The following is a 10000-nucleotide window of genomic DNA, read 5'->3' as shown; positions in this document are numbered from 1 at the left end:
CCACTGCTGCACAACCTAGCCTCTGACGAAAGATGCGACGTTCATTCATCCATTCTCGGATTGAGAGAAGAGAAAGCCGGGTGGTTTGATGTTTACTGTCCTGGGGGGATCGCCTCTGTACCTAGGTACCATGTAACTGCTGGTATAGGTAGTGGTATGAGCGGTGCAAATAGCGGTAGTAAAAATGTAAATGAGTGTAGTAGTGGTGGTAGCGTTTGTGGCGTTCGAGATTTCGGTGACAAGGTTGTTGGTGATTTTGATGAGGAGGAGGAAGACGACGACGACGATGAGTTGTATACTGTTATGGTGAGGTTTTTTTGGTTTGAGTTTTTGTGATTTTTTAGCACTAATTAAAAAGCGCTATATGAATCATCATCATATTCAACATCACCACCATCACCGTCGTCATCATCATCATCATCGCAATCGTCATCGTCATCATGACGAACAGCTGATGAAGTTGATAAGGTGTTGCTGCAGACGCAAGAAATTCTTCTACACCCACATAAAAATGATCAGTGCCTGGCAGCTGTTAGCAGTTAGAGGAAATGAAGCTGCTATTGAGGTGGCTACTGTCGTAGCTTCTGCTGCTGCTGATGTTGTTGCTGTTGTTGATGTTTTATTGTTAAATATGTTTTCATTTGTTAATTCTCTTATCAATCAATCTACCCAAGCGTTCATTTCTCAGTTCATCCGTAGAAACATCTTCTTTTCTGTTCATCTATCCAGTCATTCGTTCGTTCGTTCGTTCGTTCGTTCGTTCGTTCGTTCATTCATTCATTCATTCATTTATTCATTCATTCACGTGTAGGCATTATGTTTAGTTCTTGAGTTTGAGATCTGTGAGAAGGAAGACAACAAGCTGCAGACCATCGCCACGCTGCAGAATACTTCGGTCGGTAAGAAGATGTACAATGAACTCTGTCAGAGGCAGATTCAACTGCAAGAAATTGTTAGTTGGTTGGTTCGTTGGCTGGTTGATTGGCTGGTTGGTTGGTTAGTTGGCTGATTGGTTGGTTGGTTGATTGGTTGGTTGATTGGTTGGTTGGTTAGTTAGTTGGCTGATTGGCTGGTTGATTGGTTGATTGGTTGTTTGTTTGATTGCTTGGCTGATTCATTTTTACTGTTAACATGTTTTGTGATATATCGATTGGCCATTGTTCTTTCTCCACTCAACCAATCACAGCAACAGAAAGGTGGTCCCAAAAGATTGACCTTGCCCTCAAGGTCAACAGACGACGACCTTCGACGAATGCTCAGTTCGGGAGCGTTTGGAAATTTGGAGTGTCTTACATTAGCTTTTACGCAGGTTCATTAATATTCATGATTTTAAAAACTTGCATTAATATTCATAATGAAGTTATAACTATTCATTATTATTACTAGGTGACTAGCGCATGTGCACTCGATCTTATAAAGTTGCCGTCGTTAAGATATCTCAATCTCTGGTCGACACAGGTTTGTTCGCGTGTTCTGGTTCGTTCGTTCGTTGATCTGTTCGTTTGTTTGTTCGTTCGATGAAAACTTGACTGATATAAAGGATTGTATGACTGATTGGATTAATAACATGACAATAGTAAATTTTATTGACCAACCAACCAATCAACCTTCCAGCCAGCCAACCAATCAACCAATCAATCAACCAACCAACCAATCAACCAACCAATCAACCAACTAGCCAGCCAATCAACTAACCAATCAACCAACCAATCAATCAACCAACCAATTAATCAATCAATCAAAAAATGTATCAAGCGCTTAACTTTGAAAAACATTTTCTTCTAAAAAGTTTGGCGATACAGGCCTACAAGTCATCTCAGAATACATGCCAAAATTACAAGTGCTAAACCTCTGTGAGACTCCCGTTACTGATAAAGGGTTGAGCTGTCTTTCAGGTTGTAATTATCCATAATTACTTTTAATTATAGCTATAATTATTCATAATAATATTAATAGTTGTTATAATTATTTTATTACGTCATCGTTACGTCAGCAATGAGGAATTTGAGGAAGTTGAACTTAAACAGCACTCATTTGTCGGCCCCAACATTTCAAGAACTTAAAGTGAGAAAAGTTTTTTGCTTATTTATTCTTTCATTCGTTTTGTTCCTTTATTTATTTTTATTTATTTATTCGTTCGTTCATTTATTCATTCATTTTTTCTTCCAGTTATTTATGCCTCACGCTGATCCATCTATTAATTTATCTAGCAATTTATCTGTCTATCTATCCATTCATTCATTCGTTCCTTTATTCATTCATTTATTCATTCATTTGTTCGTTCGTTCACTCAAATCAAACATTCCTAATGAAATAATTTTTTTCCTGACAGGAAAAACTGCCATCTTTAATAGAATGTGACGTCAAATATACAGACGCCTGGTGATGATGATGATGAAGATGACGAGGACGATGATGTTGCAGCTGCAGCAGCTGCTGCTGATGATGATGATGACGACGATGATCAATTATATTGCTTTATTTATTCCATTTTTGTTCTGGCCTCATTTCAGATATTGGTCTTGTGTTGTCACCTATACTGGCACATTGTGTTGTACGTTAACAATTTGTTAATTAACCGGTTCAATAATTCGTTTCGTGGATTATTCATTCATTCAATCATTCATTCAATCATTCATTCGATCATTCATTCAATCATTCATTCAATCATTCATTCATCAATTACAATCATTCGTCGTGCATTCATTCATCCATTCACTTGTATAAACATTGTTTTATGAACTTTTAAAAATTGCCAAAAATATTAAGACGATGTAGTGTGTGTCTTTGTGTAAATGCCTCTCTCTTCTCTCTCTCTTCTTTCTCTCTCTTTCTCTCTCTCTCTCTCTCTCTCTCTCTCTCTCTGTTGTGTGTGTGTGTGAGAGAGAGTGTGTGTGTGTGTGGTGTGTCTTTAATTCATTCTTCTTCTGCATTTATTATTTTTTTTATCACCGATTTATCTATTTTTCTATCTAACTTTTCTTAAAAATTATTTATTTCATTAAAATTCATACCGGTAATATGAAAAAATTCTTCAACATATTTTTATGTCTTTACATTTGGTCAGCATTGTTGTTTTTTATGAAAAGTTTTGTATGTAAAAGTCAATAAAACGTTTTTTCATGCATTATCCAGAATTACTATAAATGGTTTTTAGGGTTTCTCTTTCCTTCTTTTTTTCTCTCTCGCTCTCTCTCTCTCTCTCTTTCTCTCTTTCTCTCTCTTTATATATATAAATTATATAAATATATATAAATTATATATATATATATAAATTATATATATATATATTTTATATACAAATTTATATATATAGGATGGCAAAAATAGTAAAAGTATATACACCTCGAATTATATCGTAATGATGTATCTCTTAAAGTTAATCTTTATGTATATAAGTATTTATGTAAAAAAGTTATTTTGTAACAAGATGTCTAGATTGCTTGTATTTAACTATAAAAATCATATAATACCTAGCTTGCCTGTATTTGACCATCTTGACTACTTATAACAGAAATTCACTTTTACATTAGTTACTTCCCTGGTAACTTGATTAAATCACATGATAATGTTATTTTTGCTATAATTAGTGCAAATAATTAGTGAAAATATTTATAAAATAGTAAATTTACAGAAGGAAATTATGGATAAATTGTTTATTTTATTATTTTTGTCTATTTTCTCGTCTTGTCAACTGGCGTCGGGATCTCCTTCACTAATTTACAACAGCAATAGTGGCGGCCAGGGGTGTTTCCATCCGAAATATAACAAAGGAATCAAAGGCGTGAAGTTAGAGACTCAAGTTTTATTTTTCATGAAACTGTTGAAACAAATGAAAAAATTTTGCAAAATATTTCAAAAAAGTTAAATTAATAATTAATTAATTAATAATTATAATTAAAATTTAAAAAAAGGCTAATGGTTGAATAAATTACTAAAATTAGCTAAAATGATTTAATTTAAGAATTAAGATGAATTTACTGTAAAAAACAACAAAGTGTTATGGTTCTTCTCTTCTTAGATCTGCACCAAGGGTTTGGGAATCTGAAAATATTGTCTTGCCAAAGGAATGGGACTGGAGGAATGTGTCAGGAGTTAATTATGTCAGTACAACAAGGAATCAACACATCCCACAATGTAAAAAAAACTCTGTACATATTTGTAAACATGAATCTAAACTTTAAATATTCAATCATTTCATATTTAAATTGAATTATTGATACATGTTATATATCAGAAATTACTAATCCTAAACTAAGTTTCACTAATCCTTACTAACTGTAACTGAATTTCGTTTATTCCCAGATTGTGGCTCCTGTTGGGCGATGGGATCGACTAGTGCTCTGGCCGACAGGATCAACATCAAAAGAAAAGCTGCCTGGCCATCTGCCTATTTGTCGGTCCAAAATGTCATTGACTGTGGAGATGCTGGGTCATGCTTTGGGGGCGGTGACCTTGGCGTTTATGAATATGCGCATAAATTAGGGATCCCTGATGAAACTTGTAATAACTATCAAGCTAAGAACCAAGGTTGAGTGTATTTTATTTTACTTTTCTAATCATTTTACTCTTGATTCAATTGTTAAAAAGTTAACAATCGAAATAATCAAGAACACTTTTCAATCAACCACCATATGCAGAATGCAACAAGTTTAATCAGTGTGGTACGTGCTTGTCGTCCAGTTCGTGCTTCCAACTGAACAACTACACAAGATGGATGGTCGGCGATTATGGATCCATTGACGGTAGGGATAACATGATGAAAGAGATTTTCACCAGGGGTCCACTTAGGTTTTTCTTATTTTTTCTACTCAATTTTCATTTAACATAACTATGTTGGGGCATTGCAATTAAGAACTTAAAATTCAGACTCATGTCACTAACTGACTTACTTTCATAACGAATGTACTAAAATTCAAACCCACAAATATAGTTGTGCCATAATGGCCACAGATAAGTTTGAGGCCTACACCGGTGGTGTATATTCTGAACATCACTATTTTACGTTTGTAAGTTTCCTCATCTATGGTGTCTTCATTTTTTCTTTTTTGTTTTTTTGTTTTTTTCTTGTACTTTGTATCTTTTGCTCTTTAGATTTATATTGTATTATCTCCTTTCATTTCTTTGACTGTCATTCATTCACCTAGTCATTCATTCACTCATTCATATTAATTAATTTATTCATTCACTTATTCATTCATCCATCTATCTTTTGTTTCTTTGATTTGTCTTCCTTCGACTGTCTTTAAGTTTATAAGCATGCTAAATGCACAAAATTTTTTAAGCTGGGCACTTTAGCAGCAGTGTATAATAATATTATTATTTATGGCAAAATGATGAATTTTCATAATTTTGTAAATTTATTTATATACCTGAAAATAATTACACCAGAATAATATAATAATTCTTCTTAGGTTAAAAAGCAATGATATTAGTAATAATATTAAAATCAAATTATGATATTAATAAATATTATTATTATAATTATAGCTGTGCCATCATGGCTACTGACAATTTTGATCACTATTCTGGCGGCATTTATACTGAATTTTTTGATGAAATTCAAGTGAGATTATTATTATTATTACTATAATAATTATTATTATTACTATAATAATTATTATTATTATAGTTGACAAATGGCAATTGAAATTAGTATTTTCAAATTCGTCGAAAAATTGAGAAAGATTAAAATTACATTCATCTTATTATAGATGTTAAATTTTGTGCAGTGCATTAAGCATAAGCATGCCTTCTTCTTAAATTTTTTCTATGTTCTGTGGACTAATTTGTTTTACATTTTTAATAGAGTGACCACTATTCATACATTCATTCATCCGTTTGTTTGTTCGTTCGTTCGTTCGTTGGTTCTTTCATTCATTCATGCATTCATCCGTTTGTTCTTTCATTCATTCATTCATTCATTCATTCATTCATGCCCCCAGATAAACCACATAATATCAGTGGCTGGCTGGGGTGTGGATAAGGAAACAGGCACCGAATTCTGGATTGGTAGAAACTCCTGGGGCCAACCTTGGGTGATTAATAATAATAATAATAATAATATTTTTCTTCTTAAAATATATTAACGTTATATCTATCCACTATTGTTATTATTCATTGTTATTGTTGTAATTCATTGATATTATGATTTAATGGGTTTTTTATTTAGGGTGAGGATGGCTGGTTTAAAATCGTTACCAGTTTGTTCAAGGGTGGCTCCGGTAACAAGTACAACCTTGGCATTGAGTCAATGTGCGCCTACGCAGACCCCATTGTTAAGTGAATGAATAGAGGAGTGAATTAGTGAATGAATAGAGGAATGAATGGAAGAGTGAATTAGTGGATGAATGGAGGTGTGAATTAGTGGATGAATGGAGGAGTGAATTAGTGGTTGAATGAATGAAGGGATAGATGGAGAGATGAGTGAGTGGTGAACGAATGAGTGGGAGTCAACGTGTTCTTGTCAGTACCGATTGTTGAATGAATGAATGGACGAATGAATGAACAAACGAATGGACGAACGAAAGAATGAATTGATGAATGAATGAATAGATGAATGGACGCATTTTTTATCATTTGTTACAAAATTATGCATTTTGACTTAAATGGCGATGACAACAACTCGATCATCTATTAAACCGATCTTAAATTATTTTGTCGTAAAAATGACGGAGTTCTGTTTATAGTAGTTTTTATTTGATTTGACATCATTTTATTTAACTGATTTAATCATGTATTTATATGATATTTCATTTATCTGATGTGCTTAAAACGAGATAGAGAGGGAGAGAGAGACAGAGAGAGAATGGTAAGGAAACATACATCCTATTCTTTTATACACGGAGAAAAATAATTTGTTTATATATTCGTATGTGTTTTATAATAATTCACATGCATGTATCTATCAGATGTTTAAATAATTGATATATCTTATTATGTTATATCCAGTGATGACTAATGGTTTAATTAATTCATTCATTTGTTGAAATCACCATCTGAATTCATTTCATGTCGTTTGAATTCACGAGTTTTCCCTTTAACTTTTCGCCAAAATGGTTACGTCAATGTTTTGATTGTGACGTCATAATGTTTTAATACTAAATCGCAACAATCGAACTTTTAATACCGAGTCATCATTATTATTTACAAATATTTTTTTACCAATTATTGAGACCGTCTTTTCATCCTTCTATCATCTATTTAACTGGAATTTTGGACTTCAACTGGCTCGTTTGGTATAGAAGTTTTGAAAATTATATAAGTAACTAACGGTTATATTATATACATAATATTAATTTTGTTGTATTACAAATCAGTTATAATAATATATTTATGATTATAAATAATTTCTTGTAAAGATTGCCGTGATATCATTTTCATCATCTTGGTGTGATATTCTGTGTGCGAGATACAATATTGAAGACAGACGCACACATACTTAGATTTATAAACAGGTTAATTATGGTTAATTACTCATCTCTCTCTCTTTTCTCTCTCTCTCTCTCTCTCTCTCTCTCTCTCTCTCTCTCTCTCTCTCTCTCTGTGTGTGTGTGTGTGTGTGTATCCATTGATTTGTCTATCTTCTTTCCATCAATCCACTAATTCATTTCCAATTATCAATGTTTAACCCTAGTTATAAGTAATAATTGTGAAAAATAATAATAGATATTATTTGATATTAATATTTATAATCATAACTAGGCTTTGAAAATTTGAAGCCATCTCCTAAAATGATAGTAATAATAAATTTGATAGGATGAGTAGCAAGAATTGCGCGAACTTAAATGCCGCCAAAGAAAGGGCCGAGTTGGATAAACTGGATCAGGTTGGATGGATGAATGAATAAGGGGAAAGATGGATGAGTGCATAGATTGATTGATTGATTGATTGATGAATGAATCGATAATTGAGAGAATGAATGGCTTGATAGATGAAAAAAATGAATGAATGGAGGTATAAATGGAAGAATAGATTGATGGATATGAACGCAGAAATAGATATAAATGATAATTCGAGGCTGAATTTTAAGATTTCTCGAGTTTATTTACGAGTGATTTAATGTCAATTTTCACATAAATTAGAGATATTTAGTTATTTCTTCATAAGTTGTTAATTAATCAACGTCCTACTTCAACGGAACTGAGTCTCTGGAGGCTAAATTAATTAATTACTAATTAATCAATAATAATAATTATTATTAATTATTTCGAAAAAACCATCACACAGTGCATGATTGATCTAAGATCGCAGATTAGGGAAGCCGAGGAATGCCTGGATGTTAGTTGCCTACACAATTATCATTAATAAGCATAAATTAATTTAAAAAAAGAGTTAACAACGAATCCAAAACAAATAACCGACAATAGCTTGTTAATAATCCTGAAAAATTGAATTAACAGGAGCTGAAATGCGAGACGAAGAACTTGAAGGAAAAAATCTGCGAGGCTATAGCCATTAATAACAGTTGCAAGAAGGACATTGAGGATTTGAAGGCATGCAATGGCAAGTTACGCAAACAGAAAAATGAGCTGAAGGACAAAATTTGCAAGATTACAACAATGGTTGACTGTCTTAAGGAAAGGGTATTAGTTTCTTTTTCTGTGTTACTTTTTCAACCTTTTTTGCTACTACAGGCGATTTTTGCCGTCAATTTTGTCGCTCCGATTTTGCGTCTAGCAAGAATTTCAATGAAGTTTTGTGAAAATTTGATGATTTTCAATGCGATAATTTTTCTAATTTTTATAGGAGGAAGAGGACGTTTTAGATTGCGATAACCTCAGTCTGTCCTCCTAGTTGAAAAAATAATTATAATAAAATATCATTTTCTCGATTTTTGATAAAAACAAACGCGATAAAAAGCAAAAAACAGCCGACAACAGCCACTCCTGGCCTACAAACCGATGAACGACGACATTTTCCTACTTCACTATCGTTTCTTGGTTACTTCATTTCGACATTTTTTATTTTTGGCTCCGTACGGTCCCGGAACCTTCCTTGGAGAATAGGGCCGAGGCCGACCTGGGCATGTCGTAAGAGGCGACTAAATGGGTCGGCGGCGTAAAACGTATTCACCTGGAAAATAAATTTAAAAAAATAAAATAAAATTGTTGGGTTTTGTTCTTTTTTCTGTTTTTCTACCAGAAAAACTCACTTTTGATTTAAGAAGTTTGATTTTACCAATTTTGAAAGTGTGCTATCCATTTACGCCGTCGTTATTTAGTAACAGTTAATGGTATTTGTTAACTACTCACAAGCCTCTTAGCGTTTGATGCATGCCCAGGCGAACTTTTTGCCAAAAATTTTTAAAAGAATGTCGGATGATGATCAAAACGTACAAATTTTGAGAAAAACTTGAAAATATGAAATTTTACAATTTTTTCGCGATTTTTCAACGCTGGATATGTTAAGAGGCTTGCGTTCCGCTAAAATAATTTGCGCATGTACATCTGACAGCTTTGTAAATTATCAGTTTATCAATTGAAAATTTGATAATATCATTGCATAGTTATATTAACTTTTTCCAATTTCATGATAAAATAAAATTATATCATTTCAACTCTGTGATAACTTTACAATTAACGAAATTTTATCCCCGAAGCTTTCTTTCTGTTCAAAAGATAAGGCGTCCGAAAAAGAAGATGTTTGTTAAGCACACATCATCGTCAACTCGTCATCCTCATCATCATTATCAACCGACATTATCATCATTAGTATCACCTTCATTATCACCATCATCGTCACCACTATTCAATATAATTAACTACACCTTCATTATGTAACACTTTTGAAATGTACCTATAAGTTTTTGATAGCCAAATAAAAAGAGGATAAATAACTTATAGTGTTTATTGAATTTTTGAATTTAAAATAAAATTAAGAAATTTTGTATTTGGCATCCAAGAGTTTGGGGCGCTTCTTGTAAGCAAACTTCAGCAGAGACACTTTTTTGGCCCCGGGTTGTTGAAAAAGTGATGTATAAGCGGCTTCTTGAGCTCAT

General features: G+C 32.8%; 3 protein-coding genes across 3 annotated transcripts in view; all 3 read left to right on the top strand.

The window, feature by feature from the left end:
• HELRODRAFT_88288 (hypothetical protein) overlaps positions 1-2386 on the top strand; it is a gene marked incomplete at both ends in the record, with an annotated part of 8245 nt that extends 5859 nt beyond the window's left edge. The window contains 9 exons of the mRNA XM_009029875.1: positions 1-117; positions 271-306; positions 452-565; positions 812-952; positions 1187-1309; positions 1387-1458; positions 1790-1895; positions 1994-2064; positions 2333-2386. The exon at positions 1-117 is cut by the window's left edge and continues 10 nt beyond it. Of these exons, the coding sequence (XP_009028123.1) occupies positions 1-117; positions 271-306; positions 452-565; positions 812-952; positions 1187-1309; positions 1387-1458; positions 1790-1895; positions 1994-2064; positions 2333-2386 (834 nt within the window). The remainder of the gene's footprint in view (positions 118-270; positions 307-451; positions 566-811; positions 953-1186; positions 1310-1386; positions 1459-1789; positions 1896-1993; positions 2065-2332) is intronic.
• A 1257-nt stretch (positions 2387-3643) lies between these two features.
• Positions 3644-6286, top strand: HELRODRAFT_88168 (hypothetical protein; the record flags this gene model as incomplete). The annotated part of the gene is made up of 7 exons (XM_009029857.1): positions 3644-3789; positions 4022-4137; positions 4306-4530; positions 4641-4791; positions 4934-5009; positions 5946-6038; positions 6173-6286. The coding sequence occupies 7 exons, from the start codon at positions 3644-3646 to the stop codon at positions 6284-6286; spliced, it is 921 nt and encodes a 306-aa protein (XP_009028105.1).
• Positions 6287-7759: 1473 nt separating this feature from the next.
• HELRODRAFT_180607 (hypothetical protein) lies at positions 7760-8796 on the top strand (the record flags this gene model as incomplete). Its single annotated transcript, XM_009029914.1, has 4 exons — positions 7760-7828; positions 8230-8280; positions 8403-8585; positions 8749-8796. 4 exons carry the CDS (start codon positions 7760-7762, stop codon positions 8794-8796), a joined length of 351 nt encoding a protein of 116 aa, XP_009028162.1.
• Positions 8797-10000: the final 1204 nt, after the last annotated feature.

Source organism: Helobdella robusta (genome assembly GCF_000326865.2).
Source record: "Helobdella robusta unplaced genomic scaffold HELROscaffold_63, whole genome shotgun sequence".
NCBI classification, from domain to species: domain Eukaryota; kingdom Metazoa; phylum Annelida; class Clitellata; order Rhynchobdellida; family Glossiphoniidae; genus Helobdella; species Helobdella robusta.
The sequence above is the reverse complement of the archived record's forward strand: the minus strand, read 5'-3'. Positions and strand labels throughout refer to the sequence as shown.